Source organism: Heptranchias perlo, chromosome 5 (assembly GCF_035084215.1).
Source record: "Heptranchias perlo isolate sHepPer1 chromosome 5, sHepPer1.hap1, whole genome shotgun sequence".
NCBI classification, from domain to species: domain Eukaryota; kingdom Metazoa; phylum Chordata; class Chondrichthyes; order Hexanchiformes; family Hexanchidae; genus Heptranchias; species Heptranchias perlo.
This window is the reverse complement of record NC_090329.1, coordinates 114,703,582-114,729,878: the sequence shown is the minus strand read 5'-3', so window position 1 is coordinate 114,729,878 and position 26,297 is coordinate 114,703,582. Positions and strand designations below refer to the sequence as shown.

At 47.3% G+C, this 26,297-nt stretch overlaps 1 protein-coding gene across 2 annotated transcripts in view; it reads left to right on the top strand.

Annotated features, from left to right (window-relative positions):
- traf3ip2a (TRAF3 interacting protein 2a) overlaps positions 1–26,297 on the top strand; it is a 58,484-nt gene that overhangs the window by 423 nt on the left and 31,764 nt on the right. Inside the window, exon 2 of one of the 2 annotated variants that reach the window (XM_067985060.1) lies at positions 15,019–15,909. The exons of the other annotated variant lie outside the window; for it this stretch is intronic. Coding sequence (XP_067841161.1) covers positions 15,019–15,909 — 891 coding nt within the window. The remainder of the gene's footprint in view (positions 1–15,018; positions 15,910–26,297) is intronic. 2 annotated transcript variants of the gene reach the window in all.

Sequence of the window (26,297 nt, the reverse complement as noted above, 5' to 3'; positions counted from 1 at the left end):
CTCTGACTGATCTTTTGTTGTGCACTCAATAGGGAGTCAAATTGCACCCAGTTCCTTTAACTTTCTCATCTGTGACTTCCCCCCCCCCCACTGGTGGGGAAAATAAACCAGGGCTGCCCAGTCCTGCCAAGTTCCCAATTCCAGGGGTGGCGTTTGCCTTGCAGGGGGTGAGCCGGTTGGAGGGAGGGGGCTGGTGCAATGGTTCGGTTTGTGGGGGGGGGGCTACTACATTTTACTAGACAATGATACCACCTAATCTGGTGTCTTCACATTTAACCTACACATGGTGAGTGAGATCTCTTGGACTGGTTTCGATCGCCTGAGGGAGTTGGAGAGGAATTCTCCAGAGGTTTTTCTCCCCTTATTGGACCTGGGTTTATTTTTTCTGTTTCTTTGCCTCTCCCAGGGGGTTGCATGGCTGTGGGGTGGGTGGAGTTGGGGGCGGAGGTAAGAAGTGTCTAGTCATGATGCTTCAGGCGTTATGAATGTGGGGCAGGCCTGATGGACCAGTCCGTATATCAAATCCACACATGTACCATGGCGAAAAGGCATGTTTGCAATAGATAATATAAAAATAGTTGACAAAATGATAAACTATGGATGGAAATGAAGGAATCGATTAACTTTTTTCCGAATAAACTATTTCAATTCTATTTTTCATTTTGGAACTCAAAGGATTCGCATGTGTGACAGCGCAGGAATTCCTTTGAAGCTCTACCTTGTACAACAAAAAATAATTTTCTTTCTTTCAGTATTATATCTTGTTGATCCTTCAATACTCTATTAAATTCAATGTCAGGAGTCAGTGGGGTAGATCTTGACTTTGTGCGATAGTGCAAAACGAGTGATAGCGAGTCGGCAGCCCGTTTCACATCTCTCTTGATTTTTATTTCCAGAAGTCGATTGAAATAAGAATCGAGTGAGGTGTAAAACCGGGGCTGCCGACTCGCTATCATCTGTTTTACACTTTCGCACAAAGTCAGGATCTATCCCAGTGTGTTTCCTTGTGCCAAAGTCCATTACAATAAAGCTTGGGTCTATAAGATTTGGTATATGTATTATTTAAAGCAAAAACAAAATGGGTACTTGTAACCCATGCTGTGGTACTGAGCCACATAGACCCAAAGGTCCGAGGTTTGATTACTGGTCTGTGGGCTACAATTAGCTTCAGTGCCCTGGGTGGGGGGTAGGGGTGTTGGGGAGTATCAGCCAGGGTTCCTGCTCCCGATCCTGTCCAGTGATCCTCGCTGGAAAGTGTGTGTATATCTGGTTTAGACACAATGGACTGGGCTGGGCTGTGATGCCCACATTTACTGGCCAAGCTCTCACTTGAAGAATGGCCACTTGGACGAGGTCCCAGAGAGCACCTGGAATCCACGCAACCGGAACCCAACAAAGGTCAGGAGAGGTGGGGAGCAAGGGGTTAGCCGAAAATAAGAAAGTAGCCATGTGCATTCAATTGAAATACACACCTGCAAATTCATGAAGCTATGGACAAACTCATTATTACAGTTCCCTATCTGCACGAATGGAGATCCACCTCCTCACGGTGGGAGAACATTGTAGATATCAGGTAATGTCCCACAGGACAATGCAAGGTCCCAGGCGGTGGATAAAGTTACTTCTTGACACACTTGAAGCCTGGTGTTGGGCGAAGGGACTGGCCGCTTGGCCGCATCTTTCCGAGGACTTTCTAAGATCTCGGAGCCGATTGGGGCGAACGGTACCAGGTTCAGGGGCGGTACCAGACCCCGAGGGACAGAGCAACAAGGAAGAGCTGCCGCCAAACCGGCTGAAGAAGGGCGCTTTAGGAAAGGTCTCGGTAGACTGTGGTGGTCCGTCCTCCACTTGGCGTGGGTGGTCCTTTCGCTGGATCCGCTCGGGGGCCCCAGGTTGGCTCGGGGCCTTCTGCAATTGCAGGGGTTGCACAGTCCTAGTGCCGGCCCTGCCTATTTTATAGTCTTAATAGTAAACACAGCCTCGTGTGCTTAAATAAGAGATTTAAAAGCACAGCAACACTGGGGATCTGAAATAAGAATAAAAAGCTGGAAATACACAGCAGGTCAGTCAGCATCTGAAAGAGAAAGAACAGGCTAACGTTCAGGGTATGGACCCTTCGCAGGGTAGAGAGGCATCAGGAATCGGACTCGTTTTTTCTGATCATAAACCTCTCCTAACAAACCCTAATGTTGACCCAAGTTTTACCTGGTGCCCTTTGATAGCGTTGCTTTTACTTAAAACTGTGAGTACTATTTCTGTGCTTGTTCATATTCTGTTCGTTTTAAACGGTCTATTTTGGTGCAATGTACAACATTTCTTGTCTGCAGTGTGTATTTGTGTTGCTGATGCCCTATTTAGACACGTGGAGCTACTCAAGTCTTACAACTATATTTAGTTCAGTAAGCTCAGATGATTTTTTTTTTATGGCTTCTAGTGCTCATCTCTGATAAATATTGGGCAATACATCAACGTTAGAGTGTCATTGAAGATTACGGCCCCGATATTTACGGGAAGACGGGGAGGGAGCAGGGGCGCGTGTCAGCGGCCGGGAAACCCGGAAACACTGGGAAGGCGGAGATCCTGCCGAGTTTAACGGCAGGGCCTCATTAGAATTTTTTTTACTCCGTTTTCCGCCCAGCAGCCGGTCAGATTGACAGGCTGCCTGTCTGCCGAGCAGGAAAGCCTGCGATAGAAGGCCGCAGCCAGGGACTGCTGGGGACGGTCCCCAGCAAACGAGAAGATCGGGGGGTCGGTAGGGGGCTCGGAGAGTGGTGGAGAGGAGGCAGAGATCGCGGGGAAGGGAGAGATCGTGGCGGGGGAGCGGAGTAGAGATTGCGGCAGAAGATTTGCTTGAGGAGCCGGGGTGGGGGGGGTGGGGGGAAGCACTCCTGCTCCTCCTGGCCCACAAGCAGTGCTGGAAAAGCACTGACCTGCTGGGGTCTGGCAGCTCCCGCCTCCCTTTAACCGCCGGGTTACCTGAGCCCTGGGCAACCAGGGCTGGAGGTGTTAATTCCAAATCGCTGACAAAATCTGATGCTGGTGCTGGCGATTCCCTGAAGATCATATAATCATAGAATGGTTACAGCACAGAAGGAGGCCATTCGGCCCATCGAGCCCTTGCCAGCTCTTTGCAAGGCCAATCCAATTATTTGGGGAGGCCGGGGCTGGGGAGACTCAGGGACTCATTGAGCGGCCTTGGGGGGAGCACTCCTGCTCCTCCTGGCCCACAAGGAGCTCCATAACGGGCAAAGTTTTCAAACTTACCTGGGCCTCTTCTGGCCTTTCGGCTCCTCCCGCCCTGTTGTTGCTGCCGGGCTCCCCGTGTGCGGACATTAAATTTACACCGCGACGCTGATTACATCATCGGGCCGCAACTTTTGGATCCTAAGTAGGCCCCCACTTGCTTTTAGAGGGAGCCCCGTCCTCGGCCTGAATCGTCGCCGTTAATACCATGGCGGCCGGGAACCCGGCAGCTCGGAGGCGGGATCTCGAATTATAGGATTGTAACCCCCTCGCCCGACCCTTTCCTGCCTGTCGGGGGATGGGGTTGAAATTGAGACCAATATTTCCTCATGGACATGGTGAAATAGCTTGTCATGGTCTTACATTATCTAGTCCCTTTACAATCCTAAAAACAACAATCATATCATCAGAACAGCACAGGCTATCCTGAACTGGAAGCAGAGTCACTCACCTTGTTATTCTTCCCAGGAAGGTCTCAATAGGACTCTGTTTTTTAAAGGTACTTTCCCTTTCTTGATCTCCCTGGGCTGTGCACTAACCTGAAGGGAGAGAGTGAGCTGGGATCTTGCTCCCACATTCCATCAGTGCTTCTCTAACTAGTAACCAGCCGGATCAGAGGGACACCCTCACCGGGAGTTCAGACTCACCAACTAATGCAAATTTATCGCAAGACTAGTGATTCTTCCCTTCTCGTGAGAGTCTGGCCCGTGAATGTGTAATTAGCTCATCACTTGATTCTAGTCAGGTCTCCATATGGAATGAAAATATTGTAAGCCTTCATTGTAAAGTGCTGGTGCATTCAATGGGCAGTAGGCCTAGGAGCCGATTCCGCACCTGATAAAGGTCAGTGCCCCTTTGTGCCCTGTTACAAATTCACAGGCCGAGAATAGATAGTCTCGTTCAGTGTCACCGGTTATAAACAGACCTTGGGGATCATAATAATAGATGCCTTGGACACAGTGACCTTATACATATCCCAATACCCCCAACTAAAGATCAGCAAATACAACACAGACTGCAGACCAACGATCATCGTTGTAACGGGACAGGACTGAACTAGAGTAGAAGATAGTAAGATGTGACTTACATTGCATGGGATCGCAGGTTGGTGACCCAAGTATTTTGGTTTCCAGGGGCATAGTGGTTATGGTACTGGACTGGAAACCCAGAGGTCATGAGTTCAAATACTGCCATGGTAAGTTGTAAAATTGAATTCAGCAATAGAAAAAGTGACCATAAAAGTTGCTGAATTATTGTAGAAACCCAACTAGTTCACTAATGTTCTTCAGCAACTTGGCCTGGCCCACACCTTGAGTCCAGTCCCACACTATGGCCCCGATATTTACGGGGGAGCGGGGAGGGAGCGGGGGAACGTGTCAGCGGCCATGAAACCTGGGAATACGGGGAAGGCGGAGGTCCTGCCCGAACTTAACAGCAGGACCTCATTACAATTTTTTTAAACTTCGTTTCGCACCCTCCTGGCTGACCGGCCAGATTGAGGGGCTGACCGGCTGCCGGGCGGGCAGAAAAACCTGCTGTAGAAGGCCCCAGCAATCGGAGAAGATCGGGGGTTGGTTGGCCAGGGGAAGGCTCGGAGCGCAGCGAGGAGGGACGGTGGGAGATATCGCGGGGGGCGGGGGGGGGCGGAGAGAGAGAGAGAGAGAGAGAGATCGTGGGGTGGGGGAGGGGAGATCACAGCAGAAGATTTGCTTGAGGGGCCGGGGTGAGGTGGGGGGGGGGGCGATGCACTCCTGCTCCTTCTGGCCCACGTGCAGTGCTGGTAAAGCAGTTACCTGCAGGAGCCGGCAGCTCCTGCCTCCCGGGCCCTGGGAAATCTGGCCCGCAGCCGTTAAATTCAAATGGCTGCCAAAATCTGAGGAACGGGGCCTCATTTAAATATTAAAATCTCCAGAGCGGGTTACTCGGGCGCCCCCAAAACCGCCACGGTTAAACTGGAAGTAGCGCGTTCGTGGCAGGTTGGGGTCGGGTTTCACATTTTTAACAATTTAACCCCCGACTCTCTCCCGCCAGTCGTGTGGGGGGGGAGGGGTTTAAAACACCTCCCTATGTGGTTGACTCTGAATGCCCTCTGAAGTGGCCCAGCAACCCAATCAGTTGTAACAATAATTAATTGTCAAACTTAGTAAAATGACCAAAGAATCCTTTTATATTGCTGTGCTTTCCCTGGTACATTTTCAGTCATGTGGCAATATAAGGGAAAAATGAGTGGTGTCGAGGAAATTCTGACTGTTCTCTGGAAACACCGGCAGGATCCACAATTCAGACTCCCCTGTAAAAAAGGGGAAGTGGAACTCCACAAAGAGAACATGAGAAAATATGTTTTAAAAAAGAAACCCCCTGCCCATCAGCTCTTCAGTGGTGAAAAGTAGACTGCGGCCTGCGGGGCCTGTTTATCTGCTCTCTGATACGGTGACCACTTTTTTCCTGGAAAGATGGTTAGACCCTGACTGTTCACGTATCCCCCTCAGACCGTAACCCTCACCTGGCACAGACTCAAACCTCAGCAGCAGCCATTCTCAGCGCATGGTCTGTTTCCCGTCAGCCTTCAGACAGTTGACTTTGTTGTAGGGTTCCTGTGAGTTTGAAATCTTCGGCTGTGGCCTGACAGAACGACAAATAACGGTAGTCGTTGGTTAATCGTAGGGGCTCCTAAACTTCAACCTATAGTTCTCATGTTACATGTTCAAACCACAGGTGCTGAGATTCTCAGGGAGGTCACTGCTCTACTGCTGTGCTCGGGTACAGTGGTGTCGTGGTTACGTTACCCCTGGACCAGTAATCCAGGGGATGCGAGTTGAAATCCCACCATGGCGGTTTGAGAATTTGAATTCCATTTAAAACATCTGGAAATAAAAAGCTGGTCTCGGTATGATGAGTGACCACGAAGCTGTCGGATTGTTGTAAAAACCCAAATTGTTCACGAACGTCCTTTAGGGAAGGAAACTTGCCGTCCTTACCCGGTCTGGCCTATACATGACTCCAATCCCACACCAACATGGTTCACTTGTAACTGTCCTCTAAAGTGCCCCAGCCGGCCACTCAGTTTGTTTCAGGGCAACTAGGGATGGACAATAAATGTCGGCCTTGCCAGAGACACCCACATCCTGAGAATTAATTAAAATAAGGAAGGGATGACAGGGCTAGGAGCACTCTCAATACTTTTCAGGCCCCCTGCCAGGTTTCCAAAGTTAGCAAATGCCGTCTTGGATTTCTGCAGGTCTTATCTAGAGGTCTCTTAAGAGAAAAATGTGCAGAACGCTGAGCATGGTGGCACATGCCTTCATACCTAGAAAAAGGTTTCATGGGAGACCTTGTGGGGAATGATATCCAGGAGTAGTGCAGCCGGGTAGTAATGTTTGAAGTTGGGGAATCTTGCTTGGGGCAGTTAAACATAAGAAATAGGAGCATGAGTAGGCCATACGGCCTTTCGAGCCTGCTCCGCCATTCGTTAAGATCATGGCTGATCTTCGACCTCAACTGCACTTTCCCGCCCTATCCCTTTATCCCTTGATTCCCTTAGAGTCCAAAACTCTATTGATCTCAGTCTTGAATATACTCAACGACTGAGCATCTACAGCCCTCTGGGGTAGAGAATTCCAAAGATTCTCGACCCTCTGAGTGAAGAAATTTCTCCTCATCTCAGTCCTAAATATCCGACCCCTTATCCTGAGACTATGCCCCCTAGTTCTAGACTCTCCAGCAAGGTGAAATATCCTCTCAGCATCTACCCTGTCAAGCCCTTTAAGAATCTTATATGTTTCAATGAGATCACCTCTCATTCTTCTAAACTCCAGAGAGTATAGGCCCATTCTACTCAACCTCTCCTCACAGGACAACCCTCTTATGCGAGGAATCAATCTGGTGAACCTTCATAACACCGCCTCTAAGGCAAGTATATCCTTCCTTAGGTAAGGAGACCAAAACTGTGCACAGTACTCCAGGTATGGTCTCACCAAAGCCCTGTACAATTGCAGCAGGACTTCCTTACTCTTGTACTCCAACCCCCTTGCAATAAAGGCCAACATACTAATTACCTTCCTAATTGTTTGCTGTACTTGCATGTTAACTTTCTGTGTTTCATGTACAACGACACTCAAATCCCCCTGAACACCAACATTTAATAGTTTCTCACCATTTAAAAAATATTCTGTTTTTCTATTTTTGTTACCAAAGTGAATAACCTCACAATTCCCCACATTATACTCCATCTGCCATCTTCTTGCCCACTCACTTAACCGTCAATATCCCTTTACAGACTCTTTGCATCCTCCTCACAGCTTACTTTCCCACCTAGCTTTATATCGTCAGCAAATTTGGATACATTACACTCGGTCCCCTCATCTAAGTCATTAATATAGATTGTAATTAGCTGAGGCCCAAGCACTGATCCTTGCAGCACCCCACTAGTTACAGCCTGCCAACCTGAAAATGACCCGTTTATCCCTACTCTCTGTTTTCTGTCCATTAACCAATCCTCAATCCATGCTAATATATTACCCCCAATCCCATGAGCCCTAATCTTGTGTAACAACCTCTTATGTGGCACCTTATCGAATGCCTTTTGAAAATCCAAATATACTACATCCACTGGTTCTCCCTTATCTACCCTGCTAGTTACATCCTCAAAAAACTCTAATAGATTTTTCATGGAAGGTTTACCCAAAAGCATAGTTATCTCACTAGAGACTACATCCATATTTATAAAATGGCTTACTCCAACTATCTTACATGGAATTACCACTCTCTTGAGTGACCTCAACGTGTTGTCATCTCCAAACCTAAAATATGTAGAACTTTTATATTCCTTAACCTTGCAGTGATTCTCACTACTTAGTGAATCAAGATAATATTTTAACCAATCTACCCCGCATACAGTTGAAGTACATGCACTATCTAACACCGCACAATTAAAGGAATCCGCGACTAATACATTCATCACAGGATTAAAACTCCTTGTGGACTGGTACAATCTGTTTATATTCATCATTACCTTCATTCTCTTCCTTATCTTCATCCTCTTCCTCAGAACTACTTTCTTCATGGGTCATTTCAAAGACCCTGCGTCTTCACTCTGGGCAATTCGCCGCATAATAATAGAGGCACATCTAAAGCATCTACTGATTTTTCCTTGGGCATTCCTGGGATTTATTCACCCGTTATTACTGTCCCAATTTTGTCTTCAGTTGCTATGACTGGATTTGCTCTACCTGCTTTCATCACCAATCTAGCTGTTATTTAATCCTTCTGTCTTATCGACACCTACGTCCGGTCTCTTGAAAATTTTGAAACTTGGGCTGGCGCCTATGTTTAGTATCTGGAACATTTTGAAACCTGGTAACCATCGAATCTTCCATTCTTTGTGTCACAGCGGAAGACCCCATTTGTTCCATGAAGGCTGAAGGGAATGACTGTTTCCCAGGAATTTCTTTAAGGCAGCAGACATTTGATCCAACAGAGTGTCCTTTTCCGAGAACTGGACGCTAGTTAGGAGCAGTTACCTGTCCACATGAGACACCTTAGCATAATCTAGTAATTTAAACGCTAGTACCAATCCAGGGATTCCCAATTGGAATTTTGTCAACCTTTTGTACAATTTGTAAGTCCATGATATACTCTTCCAATGAATGACCGTCTGCTTTCCGAAATCTATCAGATGCTGACCAGGCCTCATGGGCACTTAACAGGTCATCTTTCTTGTAGATTTGATCCAGAAATTCCATTAGAAAGGTTAAATCTTCATCATTATCCAAAAGATCTGCATCCATCTCAGAAAATAGCTTACTTCTGATTTTACTTTGTTCAGGAAGTGACAAGGTCAAGGCCATGCCTTGTTTTCTCTTTGGCAGAGTAGTAACCCATGTCCACATATCAACCTCATTCTTCCGCTGGTCATATGGTTCAAACTCCGAGAACATCGGAGGGAAATCGTACCTCGACGATTTAAACTTACTTCCTGCCATTTTCTACAATGGTCTCTAGGCTTTTAAATTTTGTTTTAAGTCCAAAAAAAATTTGTATTTTCCAACCTCCACCTTTAGGCAACCATTCTCTGCTACCATGTTCTAAACTGGATAGTCAGGTGGTGAAGGATAGAATACTAGAGCCTGATCTTCAGTTGCTTCCAAGCCTTTATTCACAGAGATCCATATTACCCACACCACACCCAAGGTAAGCTCTCATATATATGGATACAAGAGGGTTCCCAATTGATACACACCACCTGAATACAATTAACACTAAATGATATAAATCACATGGAACTATTAACATTTAGTCCCATTAATTTTTCTAAAACTTTTTCTTAATTACTTTAAGTTCCTCCCTCTCATTCCGCAGTCACATCCTTGGTGACTTACTTGTCTGCAAGAACGTGCAGATGTTAAGTTTGTAAACTGATGCACACGAGCCAGGAATGGAAAGTTGGACAGTATAGGTCTTTCCTGCCAGGCATAGATCCCAGGGGATGAAAGAAAACAACCTTCAAAGGGGCCCCTGTACTAAAGAAAGAACTTTCACTTGCACAAAGCACTTGGCACAGCGAATTGTAGGCATTCTTGTGATGTCGGTAAACACAGCAACCTTGTTGTCCACAGCAGGATCTCACAAATGACACCGAGGTGAATGGCCAACTAACCTGTTTTTGGTGGTGGTGAGTTGAGAGAAGAATGTTGACCAGGAAACGGGGAGGACTCCCTGCTGTTCCTGGATTAGTGTCATGGGTATTACTGTTAAAGTGGGGGGAGGCATTACTGACAACGGCTATGAGAACAGCTTTTAGGTGATATGAAACAGTGTGTGTCCCGTTTAGCGCATGGAAATGGAGGCAACCTAGTGGCTTGGATAGGGAATTGGTTAGCAGGTAGGAGACAGAGAGATATTGGGTATATACCCAAATTGGCAGGATGTGACTAGTGGTGTCCCCCAGAGATCTGTATTGGGGCCTCAGCTTTTCACTATATTTATAAAACACTTGGATGAATGAATAGAGAGCCGTATATTTAAGTTTTCTGATGACACTAAGTTAGGTGGCACAATAAATATTGTGGATGGGAGCAGAAAGTTGCAAAGGGACATTGATAGATTAAATGAGTGAGCAAAACTGTGGCAGACGGAGTTCAATGTGGGGAAGTGCGAGGTCATCCACTATGGACTTAAAAAAGAAAGATCAGAATATTTTCTAAATGGTGAAAAGCTAAGAACCGTGGATGAGCAGAGAGATTATGGGGTCCAAGTACAGAAATCACTAAAAACTAGTGGACAGGTACAAAAATAATTAGAAAGGCTAATGGAATGTTGGCCTTTATCTCAAGAGGGCTGGAATACAAAGGGGGTGGAAGTTATGTTACAGCTGTACAGAGCTCTGGTTAGACCGCATCTGGAGTACTGCGTTCAGTTCTGGGCATCACACCTCAGGAAGGATACACTGGCCTTGGAGGGGATGCAGCGCAGATTTACCAAAATGATACCGGGGCTAAAAGGGTTAAGTTATCAGGACAGGTTGCATCGACTAGGCTCGTATTCCCTTGAGTTTAGAAGATTAAGATCTAATTGAGGTGTTTAAGATTATTAAAGGAGTTGATAGGGTCGATAGAGAAACTATTTCCTCTGGTGGGGGAGTCCGGAATAAGGGGGCATAATCTGAAAATTACAGCTAGGCAGTTCACGGGTGATGTCAGGAAGCACTTCTTCACACAAAGTGTAGTAGAAATCTGGAACTCTCTCCCCCAAAAGCTGTTGAGGCTGGGGATCAATTGAAAATCTCAAAACTGAGATTGATTGATTTTTGTTAGGCACGGGTGTTGAGGGTTATGGAGCACAGGCGGGTAAATGGAGTTAAGGTACACATCGGTCATGAATGGCGGAACAGGCTCAAAGGGCTGAATGGCCTTCTCCTGTTCCTATGTTTACAGATATTTTATTATTCCTTACGTAAAAACATAAAGGAATTCTTAAAATCTGCCATTTTTATAGGAATCTGTTTCTCATCTCAATGCTAATAAACCCCATGATCCCTCGCCCATTCTCTACTGTTAAACATCAAGTATCTGTTTCTAACCTGGTACATCTTCCATATCATTTTTCTGTGTATCCTCAGCTTTACAAAAAAAAAGGTAAGAGATAAAAATTAAATACATAGACAAAGGAACGGACATAAAATAAAGGCCAATCTATAAATAAAAGAATAATCAAGGCCACTGATTTACATTTTTCGCAGAAAAATGAACAGTTGCAGAATTCAATCCCCAAAACACTGATAAAAATCCCAGAAACACTGATAAAAATCCCAGAATGCCATCGAACAGGAACAGAATTTGACTTATTCAATTGCCATGAATTACTGTTTATAAAGATAGTATAAGCAGGGCCAGTGGCACTGCTGCTCCAAGTTTCTGGCTTTTGCACTCACAATACACACAGGTAAGTTAGACTGAGAATAGTGAGATACAACTGTTGTCAGCATCAACTCAGACAGGCAGACGTTTTTGAGCCTGAGAGCGTGGAGGGTTTCAGTAAAAGAAAGAAAGACTTTCATTTCTAGAGCGCCTTTCACAACCTCAGATGTCCCAAAGCGCTTTACAGCTAATTAAGTACTTTTGAAGTGTAGTCACTGTTGTGATGTAGGATGTAATGTAGCTCTGCAGTATGCTCTACAGTGTATGTCACGCATACTTATAGCCTGCTGTGCCTTGTGCAACTTTGCCGTACGAAAGGTCTGGATTTGGACATTTCTAGCTGCTTTGAAGGCAGACAATATGGAGGAGAGACCTCACGACAACCTGCGGTTATAGGATTCCTCAGTGACTGATACATAAGGCATCAGAGAGCATCTCATCACTGAAGTCTTCTGTGTACCTTTGACTCCACAGCCTTACCTCTTTCTCAGCAATTTCAAGTAAAGGGACGTTCCCTCAATCTATCCACTATCCATCCTACAGCATGAAAACACGTGGGGCAGGAGATCCCTTGAGCCCCACTTGCTCCATGTGGTACAAGTGACATTTTTTTGGTAGGTTTCCTGCCACGGACTCTCAGCAGGCTTGTCTCTCCTGAGCTTTCCACGAGGGTTTGCTGGTCTGGATCCATGAAACTGTGGCACCGTCTTCTCTGACCGTGTGCCGGGGGCCCCTTGTCCCTGGTTTGACTGCCTCTGCCAGCTGGTCCTGCGGCAGATATTTCTGAAAAGTGGCACCAAAACAGTCATAAGATAGGCAGCCAAGCTGGCTGAGAGCCGACTGACTGAGCCGCGCACGGTCCCTTACTAACCTGCTGCTCCCCCAGTCGGCAACCTTCAGCCAGAACTGGCTTTTTACAAGCTGCCCTCTAATTTCCAGCAGGTCACTCCCGATTTACAGGGTTTTATGCCAAACACTACTTCAATGGATATGCAAATCCAGGAACTTCTGATCTAAATATCTCTCCAGACCATTGGTGGGTATAACTCGTTTTACCATTGGCATAAACGCGGTGCAGCTCACCGCATGGAATTTCAAGGTCATGATGTTGAGCCGTTTATCTGCTCTCCCGGCAGTGCTTTGCTTTTGCCACCGGGTGGCGCTGCACCACTGTGTTTAGACACGTGGGAGGGGGAGACTAGAAATTGGTCAACGCCCAGTTTCGGGCGTAAAGGCAGCGATGCTGCCGCAACTCGCAATACCTGAGGCCGGCATCGAATTTCAGGCCGCCTGCCTGACTGGCAGCAGCCTCGGGTAAATATTGGAAGGGGAGGGAGGATAGTTGGAGGGGTGGCCAATTGTGGCTTCAGCACTCCTGTTCCCCATGGCTCCACACCAGCGCGAGATCTGAGTGGAACAGGCTTGGAGCCTACTCCTCTCGCGGCAACCCAACTTTCCTGGGCGGTCCTTAAACCAGCGTTAGGCCTCTCATTAGCGTATGCAAGGGGCCCATCGCCTGTTTTAAGCGGCCTCCCATGCCGCCTGAAAAATGGCCCCACCTAACATCGGGTAAGACATCTTTCACATGTCCTTGGGGCACAGGATATTGGTCCCTGAAATTGGCCCTCGGTGCATCCGTTTCACGCTCGAAAACGGGCGCAACGAGGCCCAATTTCTAGGCCAGGAGCATGGGAACAGGAGGTCCTACAGCCCCACAAGCCTGTTTTGCCATCAAATTAGTTTATGGCTGATCTGTACCTCAATTCCATTTTCCTACCCTTGATGCGTTTACCTAATAAAAATCTGTCACTCTCGGTCTTGAAATTTTCAATTGACCCAGCATCCACAGCCTTTTGGGGGAGAGAATTCCACATTTCCATTCCCCTTTGTGTGAAAAAGTGCTTCCTGATTTCGCTCTTGAATGGCCGAGCTCCCATTTTAAGATTGCACCCCCTTGTTATAGATTCCCTCACCAGAGAAAATAGCTTCTCTGCATCCATCCTATCAAATTCCTTTATCATTTTAAACACTTGATTAGATCACACCTTAACCTTCTAAACTCAAGTGAGTACAAGCCAAGTTTATGGAACGTGTCCTCGTAATTTAACCCTTTAAGCTCCAGTAACATTGGGGATGCATTGGGACCTGGGGTGCATATTCACAAATCTTTGAAGGTGGCAGGGCAAGTTGATACGCCAGTTAAGAGAGTATATGGGATACTTGGCTTTGTTAATAGGGGCATTAAATACAAACACAAGGCAGTCATGCTAAACCTTCACAAATCACTGGTTAGACCTCAGCTGGAGTATTGTGTACAGTTCTGGGCACCACACTTTAGCAAGGATGTCAAGGCCTTGGAGAGGGTACAGAGGAAGTTTACCAGGATGATACCAGGGATGAGGGACTTCAATTATGTGGAGAGATTGGAGAAGTGGGGATTGTTCTCCGTAGAGCAGAGAAGGTTAAGGGGAGACCTAATAGAGGTATTCAAAATAATGAGGAGTTTTGATAGAGCAATTAGGGAGAAACTGTTTCCTCTGGCAAGTGAGACAGTAACCAGAGGTCGAAATAATTGGCAAAAGAACTAGAGGGGAAATGAGGAGACTTTTTTCACACAGAGGGTTGTTAAGATCTGGAATGCACTACCTGAAAGAGTGGCAGAAGCAGATTCAATAGGAACTTTCAAAAGGCAATTGGACATGTACTTCAAGAGGACTAATCTGCAGGGTTATGGGGAAAAAGCTGGGGTGTGGCACAGGCACGACGGGACGAATGGCTCCCTTCCGTGTTGTGAGATTCTATGATTCTAACATTCTGCTGAAATCATTTATTGGAGCTTGGCAGTCCCTGCGTAACGGTAATAAAGGAGGGTGGGGTCCCGGGCGGCAGAGGCTCGGACAGGTGATCAAAAACTTGATCAAAGAGGTAGGCTTTAAGGAGCGTCTTAAAGAAGGAGAGAGAGGTAGAGAGGCGGAGAGGTTTAGGGCAGGAATTTTGGAGCTTAGGGCCTAGATAGTTGAAGGCACGGCCGCCAGTGGAGGGGGTGAAGGAAATCGGGGATGCATAAGAGGCCTTAGTTGGAGGAACGGAGTCCTCTGAGGGCTGTAGGGCTGGAGGAGTTTGTAGAAGTAGACATATCCCAGGTAATGTATGGTTGCACTTGAACCGGGCATGAGTGTATGCAGGAAAAGAAGAGGAGGCGGAGGGCGGGGGTGGGGGGAAGTCCGTTGGTGGCACAGAACATCCGTATCGGCACATTTAAAGAAGCCTGCATACTAACGCCCAGTAGTAACTGTGTCAAAGCCCCTTGTGTAATCTCATCCAGCGCATCATGCTTCTGCTTCGATTTTTGTTTTTTCAGCAAGAGCAGATCCCCAAAGCAGGCCCGAGGAGGTGGATGAGAACCTACATTTCTGGATCCGGTCTACAGATTCACAAGGTAACCGTATTGGTGAGAAACTGGAGACATACAGTCAGTTCACCAATGAAGGGAAGGCTGAAGCCAGACACTGCGACAGTACGCTGGGTCAGCAAGCGCTCGCATGTAAAATGTCAGAGGGGAACGCAGCTCCGGCAATAGAGAAACTGAGACCAACCGACCAGTCCCCCGACGCTGGCAGACATCAGTATGGGTCTCGAGCCGACCCGCGGTTTCAGAAGCTGATTAGTGATAACGAACAGTACGATTCCTCACACATGAAAGCTCAGAGAAAGTCAAGGGAGGCACTGGAATCTGATTTTAAGGACTTTGCAATGGCGAATGAGTTTGACCACTCTTCAGGATTTGGAAAGGGCTCATCTTTTGCCTCCTCTGATGCCAGCATGTACATGGCAGTAAGAGCCAACCAGAACCAAATGGGAAGGAAGGATACATGCAGCAGACCTGAGAACAGAGAGCAGGTGAAACTGGGCTCATTTCCATGTCCTTTGGACTACCGGGCCTCTCCTGCCAGTGGCTCGTGGACAAACACATCTGAGTGTCAGGCCCAATTAGAATTGCCCAGTAAAGACACTGGGTATGATTCCCAAGATGACATTGGACTCGGTCAGCTGGATCCTCCTGGACCATTACTTTCTGGAGTGAACGACCTGGAGCCTCCCGGCCCTTTGCGGTCCTGGGAATTTCCAATGGGGGAGTCCTGCGTGTATCCAATGATTCCGTACCCTAATACACCAGCCTACCTTACTCCATACTCTCTAGGTATTCCTCAGTACAGGTACCAGCAGGCTTTTCAACAGCTGCCAATGCCATGTAAGTGAATCATTTGCCACATTTGGATTTTAACTACAGGTATTAGCTATTTTTTACTCTGCAATTTGAATAAATTCACAAGAAACTTATGGATGAGGAAGGCTGTTCGGCCCATCTTAATTCAACCATCCAAACCAAACCTACACTTCCCCCCATTGCTGCATCTAGTTGTTTCTGAAATGATTCCAGGGGTTTTGCCTTCACCACTCTGCCCAGAAGTCCATTCCAAGTGTTGATCACTCTCTGCGTGGAGAAGAACCTCCTGATATCAGTACTAAAGTTACCTTTTACTAATTTGACCTTTGTGTCCCCTTGTCCTACTCCCACAATTTAATTTAAAGTAATATTCCAGGATATCCTACCATTTACTAATACATAGAATGTACAGTGAGTTGTTATGATCTGGAATGCACTGCCTGAAAGGGCGGTGGAAGCAGATTCAATAGTAACTTTCAAAAGGAAATTGGATAAATACTTGAAAAGGAAAAATTTGCAGGGCTATGGGGAAAGGGCAGGGCAGTGGGACCAATTGGATAGCTCCTTCAAAGAGCCAGCACAGGCATGAATGGCCTCCTTTAACAGGCGCATTCCAGCCATCACACCAGGCAGGCGAGGGCCTCATTTAAATTCAAAAGTCGCGGTCGGATGACATCATTCAGACCCCGACTATATTTTAACTGCTGACAGCCACCCAGTTTGGCGCCTGGTGTCGTGCTCACCGGGAGCCCCGGCCGCAAAGGAGCAGCGGGCCCAGGAGAGGTTAGGTCGAAAAGGTAAGTCAAATTTATTTTTTTAACTGTTTGCTTGTGGGCCAAAAGGAACAGGAGTGCTCCTTCGCCTGATCGCAAATGCTTACCATTACCACCACCACTTACCCGATGGCCGCAAACCGTTCCCGCTGATCTCAGGCCAGGGCCTCCTGCCTCATTTGCCCGATTCCCGCCCGCCGGCCGCCCTGACATGATTGGCGCAGGGTTCGGGGCGGGAGTTGGGCCTGGTATATAATGAGGCCTTGGAGTTAAAATGGCCCAGGCCTCTCGACAGCGAGCCTGATAGCCACCCCACCGGCCCCAGTTAAAATTGGGGCTACAGTTTCTATCTACGCTGTCCCATCCCTTTATAATTTTGAACACCTCTGTCATATCACCCCATAATCGCCTCTGTTTGAATGAAAACTGCCTCAATTTTGCAAGCCTTTCTTCATGTTTGTATTTCCTCATTCCAAGCAGCCTAATATTCTGTACCTCTTACCATAAAACCAAGTATGCCATTAGCTTTCTTTATAGCATTGTCAAGAATGCCAGAGGATCTGTTCAGAGCTAAGGGGCTGGAGGCTGAAGTCAAGGGATGAGCATTGGGACAAGCAAAAAAAAAAGAGTGAAAGGAAAGTTCCGCTAGGGCTGAGAAACATGTATGGAAATTTAGGAACTCGTAAGGCCAATTGGGTTAGAGATGAAAGAGAGAGAGGGGCATTAGTGCTGAAAGGACTCAACACAAAGATACGGGAATCCCCAAGAATGTGAGTGAAGAAGTTCCAGAGGGAAGAGCCCTGATTTTGTGGATCAGGCTAAAATGGGATTGTATTCTCTGGCCAGTTGTGATGAATTTTGTGATGGGAGTCCCTCCCCCTCATTTGAGTGAACTACTGGTGGCATGAAAAGCTTGCCCAGGAAGGTGTTTTTTTAAATTAATTCATGGGATGTGGGCGTCGCTGGCGAGGCCGGCATTTATTGCCCATCCCTAATTGCCCTCGAGAAGGTGGTGATGAGCCGCCTTCTTGAACCGCTGCAGTCCGTGTGGTGAAGGTTCTCCCACAGTGCTGTTAGGAAGGGAGTTCCAGGATTTTGACCCAGCGACGATGAAGGAACGGCGATATATTTCCAAGTCGGGATGGTGTGTGACTTGGACGGGAACGTTGGCCAGGGTTGGACGGTATGGCGAGTCAGCAGCTCTTAAGAGGATGCAGCTCGCCATAAAAGGGGAAGTTGTGTTGGTGGCAGAAAAATGAACCAGTTGTTCACAATAGCGCAACAGAGACGCATGAGCAACACTGCTCCTTTTGATGCTGAAGGATTGAAGGTTCTGCTGCAGGAGGTGCTTCAAAAGAGGGTGGCCCTATTTGGGGCTGAAGGCCACCATCCAGGTTCCAACTGCATGGAGGGAGTCAATGCAGTCATCCAGGTCCCTCTACCGGGCCGCAAATAAGGACAGGATTGGCTGGTATCAGGAGGAAGGGGCAGGTTAGTGCTTCCCTCACTTTTGCACCACAATTGCTGTGGGGCCCATCAAGCATGGCACAAGCCTAAATTGGGAACTCCTGCACCCACTGGTTGGTACCATTTAACCATGGCCCTTTTGCACATATGTTTTCATTGTGCCTAAGCTGTGTGGCACACTTTTCTCGGTACCAGTCAAGGAACAGCAAGAAGGTGGTGAGGTGCCCAGGCTAAGGTCCATCTCTGCTGTTAGGGTTGGGCAAATGTAAGGAGTCTTACAACACCAGGTTATAGTCCAACAGATTTATTTAAAATCACAAGCTTTCGGAGGCTTCCTCCTTCATCAGGTGAGTGTGGGATCCCATAAAGGTACAGCATATCTCGTCAGAGAACAATGCCTGGTGATTACAGATAATCTTTCCAACTGCCCGTTATCAAGGCAATCAAAGGAGTTGAATAGTGTACAGACAGAGAAACATTACATACAAGACTACCGAATACACAAACGGTCACAACACAAAGACAGAGAGAGAGAGAGAGAAACATCCGAAAGGCAGAGAAAGAGAGAGAATGAACAGTTGTATTAAAAACAGATAACTTTTTCCGCTGGTGGGGTTACGTGTAGTGTGACATGAACCCAACATCCCGGTTGAGGCCGTCCTCCAATCTTCGGGTAAGCGTTCTCCAAGGCAGCCTTCGAGACACACGACAACGCAAAATCGTCGAGCAGAAATTGATAACCAAGTTCCGCACCCATGAGGAGGGCCTCAACCGGGATCTTGGGTTCATGTCACACTACACGTAACCCCACCAGCGAGAAAAAGTTATCTGTTTTTAATACAACGGGTCATTCTCTCTCTTCCTCTGCCACTTGGATGTTTCTCTCTCTCTCTGTCTTTGTGTTCTGACTGTTTGTGTATTCGGTAGTCTTGTATGTAATGTTTCTCTGTCTGTACACTATTCAACTCCTTTGATTGCCTTGATAACGGGCAGTTGGAAAGATTATCTGTAATCACCAGGCATTGTTCTCTGACTATATATGCGGTAACCTTCCATGGAATCCCACACTCACCTGACGAAGGAGGAAGCCTCCGAAAGCTTGTGATTTTAAATAAAGCTGTTGGACTATAACCTGGTGTTGTAAGACTCCTTACATTTGTCCACCCCAGTCCATCACCGACATCTCCACATTAGGGTTGGGGGTGTGGGGTCAACAGCTATGGATGCAGAGATTAACCAGTCTCCTATGAGTCATCCACCCAGTGTTTCTTCTTCAAATATTACATAGATTTACAGCACAGAAACAGGCCATTCGGCCCAACTGGTTCACGCCGGTGATTATGCTCCACACAAACCTTCTCCTACCTTCACCTTATCCTATCAACAGATCCTTCTATTCCTTTCTCCCTTGTGTGTTTATCGAGCTTCCCCTTAAGTGCATCTATGCTATTTGCCTCAACTACGCCTTGAGGCAACAGGTTCCACATTCTTACCACTCTCTGCATTTATTAGTGACTGTCTTATATTTATGGCCCCTAGTTCTGGTCTCCCCCGCAATTCGAAACATCTTCTGTACGTCTACCCTATCACACCCCGTCATAGGTCTATTAGATCAGTTAACCACGTCCCCAGCACTTTGCACTGGAGGGTACCCAGCCACCCGAGAGAACACGAGAACGCCTGTGTGGCCGGATATCCCCTTGGTGGCCTGGAAGGATCCAGTTGCATAGAGTTTAACGCCACGGTGACTGCGACAGCAACAGGAAGGGCAGCCCCTAGTCCTTGACGTTGTACAAGTCAGGCTGCGGCAGATGGTGTAACCTGGGCCCTGCATCTGCAGGTGAAGCGGAGGTGCTGAGGATAGGTGCCTTCCAGGTAGGGATAGCACGATCTGTATCACAGGTCCTGGGGTGGTGGTAGTGGGCACATAGTCTGTGCATCTGATGGGTACATCCCACCATGAAGTGTCCTCCTTACCTAGAGTTATGTGAGTTGCTACAGTGAGTCCCATCCTCCCAACCTTCCTAGGTGCGGCTTGGATTGCTGCAGCAATGCACCACTTTAAATGCAAGTGAAGCACAGCAAAAGGAATAATTGTGCACCAAAACGGCCAATGCAGAAGTTTCAAAATGCTCCCAGGCAAAAATAAAAAGTGAAATTTAAAATGCAGCCTAAGCCAGATAAAACTGCCTTTCAGAGGCTTTAACGGCCAGGACTGGCTGCTCAGCACTGATATCACAGCTTTTAAGGGCAAGGCTAACAGGGTCTGTGGAGCCTCGCCCTAACTTGCAAATTTCGGTGTAGGTCCTGATTATAATTATTTGCATATGTTTGAGGCTCCTTTGTTCCGGGAGCACTGCCAAACAGAAGCTGCTGTGAGACAGCTGGTGCAAAATCGGATTTGCAGCCCGCACCTACTGCCCGCGAGGCCCCACACAGCTGAAGAGTCCACCTTAACCCTGGCCATAAGGAGTTTAGCTGCGTTTAACTTTGGAAAAGAAACAGACAAGGCTTTGGAGCCAGAGAACGTGAGGGAAATGTCAATAGAGGTCAAAAAATAGAATTTATGAAGTAGTTACATCAAGGACTGGGGCATAGGGAGGTGAAGGAGTGAGAAAAGAAGAAATTAAAGTACTGAAATAATGGAGAGGTAGAATTGAGCAGCAGGGCAAAGCAGAGAGGGGAATGAAGGACCTGTGCACACTTGCTTGTTACCAGAGACACATCAAAAGAAATGATAAAAAGCTCAAGACAGTTATGAAAAAGAAACTTCTTAAAAAGAGGCAGAGAGAAGGAGCCTGCGTTGAGATTGCACTGTGCGACTTTACTTTCAAACACATCCCTATGAAATTCCTTCATCGGCCATTTTAACAAAGGTGTTAACCTGTTTAGAATAAAAATAAACAAACAGGTTACACCTTCATTAAAATAAACGGAGGAATTTCAGATGAGTTGGCATTTGTCTTCAACATCACACCGTATGATTTCGACCCACCAGAATCATGGGCCTGGAACCTGAACTAACAGAGAGGCCAGAGTGCAAGGCCTGGGTGAGATTCCTTCCTTTAATAAATAATAGTAACTTGCTTCTCCTTCTCCGTAAGAAACGAGACACATAACATTGCAGGAACAAGCAGATTTCAATCTGAGGAGGTGATTCCTTTTTTAGGATTTTGAGAAAAATAGACATTCTCCCATTTGTCTTTAAATCAGGAATTTCAGTCCTTGATTCCTTAGTACATTACAACAGCGACTACACTTCGAAAGTACTTCATTAGCTGTAAAGCTCTTGGGACGTCCTGAGGTGAAAAGCGCAAGTCTTTCTTTTCTTTTACAACTGGATTATCACGGTGCCTAAAAGCACCGTTAACATTGAATAGAAAGTTAACTATTTCATTGGGCTCGATATTAGGAGGGCGGCGGGTTCGAAGCGGGGGGGCAATCCACGCGCCCACTGAAATCGGGGTGCTCCGCATGGAATCGCAGGCTAATTGGAGCCACTTACCTGTGCTTCCGGGTTCCCCGCTGGAAAGCTGCGCGGCGGGCGGACTGTGCATGCGCAGTAAGGTCTGTCAGCTGGAGGAGCTCTATTTAAAGGGGCAGTCCTCCACTGACTGATGCTGCAGGAAATAGGAAAAATTACAGCATGGAGCAGCCCGGGGGAAGGCTGCTCCCAGGTTTAATGATGCCTCACTCCAGGTATCATTGGATGGGGCAAGGAGGAGGGAGAGGACAGAGATCTTCCCCCCGCGGGCGGGAGGAAGTGGCCTGTCTCTGCCACCAAGAAGGCCTGAATCGAGTGCAGGAGGTGCTGCAATGACCTAAGTAGGTCAGCCAAAGTGAGTACACTTACTCATTCCCCTACACTCCATCTGCCACATCACTGCCCCCACCCCACATCTCCTTCTGCACTCCCAACACTACTCTGTCACATCACCCCTCACGCCCACTCAAAGCTCATCCTCATCTTACCTGCACTTACTCGCCTCGCCAGTACTCATCCCGCCACTACCACTCAACCCAATCCTCATACAATCTCATGGCTCTATCTCATACCCTCTCGTGCATCTCTTTCACGGTCAGCCTCATTCAACCTGCCACCACCTGTGCTACAGCCACAGGGCATGCATCACATATGTGCAGTAGGCAGCGTAAGGCAAACGTGTCGTGAGCATGAAGGGGATGCACAAGGGTGTTTGAGGGTTTGTCATGGTTTTTACCTATATTTAATTTCTGATCAACTCACATAACATATTATATCGTCACCACTACTGCCACGTCTTTGCGAATCTTGTCTGGTTTGTGCAATAATGCCCTTTCCTGAGGATCACCATGAAGACCCACAACTGATGCCACCCATTGTGTCACTGCAGAGTGGGTGTAGGTGTATTTGCAGGGCTCTTTTGTGCAGACGACTGAGAGACATTGGTGATGTCCCTGGTGGCACCCTGGAAGGATGCGGAGGAGATGCTGTTGAGGGCAGTGGTGACTTTGACAGCAACAGGTAAGAAGATGATGCTCGGGCCAGCCAGGAGCAGCTTGGCATGAAGGAGGCTGCAGATGTCCACGACGACATGTCGAGTGACTCTGAGCCTCCGTGTGCACTGATGCTCAGAGACGTCCAGGAAGCTGAGCCTCGGTCTGTAGACCCTGTGGCGAGGGTAGTGCCTTCTGCGACGCATCTCTCTCTGCCATTGCCCTCCCTCCTGCTGTGCAGGTGGATGTGTCACAGCACTGTGTTGTGGAGCTCCACGTGTCTGAGGTGGACGGCGAGGCTGGTGATGCTGTTCGTCCTCCGAGGAGGTCATGACTGCAACTACGGCGGCCCCCATCCAGAAGATGTACATCTGAGGGGGTCCGCAAGGTAGGTACATGTGTCTGGACCCCGGGGTAAGTGTGCAAGTTGGTGAATTTTATTGTTAGGAGGAGGGTGGTGGAGGCCAAACTTTGTCCCAAGTGACAGAGTGGCCTCCTGCAATGAGTGAGGGTCTTCCCCCCCACCTGTCAAATGGAACTTTGCAGCTGTCACAGGCTGGTGGCTGCAACACGTCCATTTGAACTGGGAGTGTTTCCCCCAGTACGGGAAACAGTCCCAGTTCATTTCAAAATCCCACCCCTCCTAAAATATCAGGTCTGTAAACAACCTGAAGTACCTGGTTAATTACTTTAAGTGGCACCCCGCCAGCTTTAAATGCCGGTGGGAGTCCCACATGCGGGGGCTGCGCGCGCATGTCAGCGCGTCACTGGGGAACCCGGAATTGGGCGGGTTGGAGCCGGGCTCCAGACCCACCCCGGGAATCCCTGATTTTCGCAGCCCCCCCCCCCCCCGCCACGAACGCACCCGATTGGGGGTGCAAAAATCGAGCCCATTGCTTTTGCCAGTAACCTGCTATTAAATAAAACTGACTGAATTATTTGCAGGTTAACTGGAAGTCTTTCTGTTCTTTTGCTACAGAGAAACTATCTTTACTAGGTGGTTCTGCCACTGTGTCACAAGGCAGTGCCCTTATATTTAGGATCTTATTGCGGTTACACACGCTTTCGCAATCTTATCAACAGGAAACATCTACAGGAGGGCATTGCATAATGATAGATTTATTGTCGACCAGTTCGCTTTTATTAATTAGCTTGCTGGGTTATGACATGTGATGGCAGACAATGGCTCTTGTCCTGAGCATTAGAGAATTAATTGCTGTGCTTTGGAGGCGACGTTAAACCGAGGTGCCATCTTGCCTATTCCTGTGGTTCCTGTGCACCTTAAAGATCCTGTGAGACTAATTGACGAAAAGCGGGGAGTTTCCCAGCCTCCTGGCCGACATTTTTACCTCAACCAACACCACCAAAAACTAGATTAACTGATCATTCATCTCATTGCTGGTTATGCAGCAGTAACAAGCAGTCACATGGCAGATTACTAGTGAAGTTTAAGGGGTATGGAATTAGGGGGAATTTAGCAAACCGGATTAAATATCGATTCAAAGGGAGAAAACAGGCCATAGGAGTTAAGGGCAGTTGTTCAGAGTGGTTGGAAGTGGGCAGTGGTGTCCCTCACGGTTCACTTCTGTTCACCGTGTATGTCAATAACTTGGATGTAGGCCTAGAGGGAGTGGTGTTGAAATTTTCAGATAATATCAAAATAGGAGGTATAGTTAATTCTTTAGAAAACCAAAGGAAGCTGCATAGGGATGTTGATAGGATGGAGGAAAGGGCTAAAAAGTGGCAGATGGAATTCAGTGTCATTAAGTGTGAGGTGATACGTTTTGGTAAAATATTTCAGCACTATGAATGGAAATAGGCTTGTGCTATGGAAGAGCAGAGGGATTTGGGAGTACAGGCAGAAACTATATCAGCATTCAAGATTAGATTGGATAGGTGGATGAAGGAAAAGGGGGTGAAGGGATATTCCAATGCTCTCCTGGCCGGCCTCCCACCTTCCACCCTCCGGGAACTTGAGCTCATCCAAAACACTGCTGCCCGTATCCTAACTCGCACCAAGTCCCGTTCACCCATCACCCCTGTGCTCGCTGACCTACATTGGCTCCCGGTTCAGCAACGCCTCGATTTTAAAATTCTCATCCTTGTTTACAAATTCCATCATGGCCTCGCCCCCTCCCTATCTCTGTGGCCTCCTCCAGCCCTACAACCCTCTGAGATCTCTGTGCTTCTTTAATTCTAGCCTCTTGCGCATCCCCAATTGCTCCACCCTTGGGGGCCGTGCCTTCAGTGGCCTAGGCCCTAAGCTCTGGAATTCCCTCCCTAAACCTCTGAGCCTCTCTACCTCTCCTCCTTCAAGATGATCCTTAAAACCTACCTCTTTGACTAAGTTTTTGGTCACCTGTCCTAATATCTCCTAATGTTGCTCGGTGTCAAATTTTGTTTAATAACACTACTGTGAAGCGCCTGGGGACGCATTACATTAAAGGCGCTATATAAATGCAAGTTGTTGTTGTTGTTTCACATTGGCAGGTGTTAGGATCACCCCGCTGCAAACCCACCAATGGGAAGAGAATTCAGGCCCTGGCGTCAAAGGTCTCCACCCCTTTTCCTTCTGTTTTGTATCCAGGAACTAAGCATTCACCCGAGCGCCAAGCGGAGGAAAATCATCCCTGTGATATTTATTTTATCGAGTTAAAATTACAACTGTTCCTATTTAAGGGGTGATTTTAAACCCCAAGAACGGGTGGGTTGGGGGTGGGTGGGAGTTGAAAATAGTTGTTTTTTGGATCGCGACGGTAACCCGGCTTTATTTCCGGGTTTAACGTTGGTGTGGAAAAGTACAGGCTTCTCACTGGGAACGCAAAGTCTGAAAATTTTGCGGTTGCGACCCAAAAAAACAACTATTTTCAACTCCCACCCGCCCCCAACCCACCCGTTCCTGGGGTTTAAAATCACCCCCTAAGAATCAGATTTAAACTGGTCCACAAAGGAGTATGGAATGAAAAGAGGAAAGCTTGGAAATACATCGCAGGTCAATCAGCGAAGAGAAAAGACGGGTTCATGTTTTGGGCATGTACCCTTTAGAAGAGCACTTTATCCACCAAGGGATATATTTTGTCTCCTTTTTATACTCTAACCAGCTTTTATTTACCAACGTTAGTGATAGAATGAAAATATATCCCCATCAAGACCAAATACATAAACTAGGCTGGCACTTCAGCGCAGTACAGAGGGAGTGCTGAACCGTTCATGGTGCCGTCCTTTGGATGAGATGTTAAACTCTCAGGTGGACGTAAAAAAATCCCACAGCACTATTTCGAAGAAGAGCACGGGAGTTCTCCCCGGTGTCTTGGCCAATATTTATCCCTCAACCAATATCACTAAAAAACAGATTATCTGATCATTATCACATTGCTGTTTGTGGAACCTTGCTGTGCGCAAATTGGCTGCCATGTTTCCCACATTACAACGGTGACTACACTTCAAAATGTACTTCATTGGTTGTGAAGTGCTTTGGGACATCCTGAAGTTGTAAAAGGCGTTATATAAATGCAAGTCTTTCTTTCTTTGAGCAAGTATACTGCTCCACAGATGGCTGTTTATCAGTTGCCATTAATACACCTGAACAGAAACTAGTGTGAAACCGAGCTGTGGGGAGAGGAGATGATTAAGTTCTGAAGAATGGCAGCTGTGTGATAAGACACGGCAGATTGTATGTCGGTATTTCTCCTACTT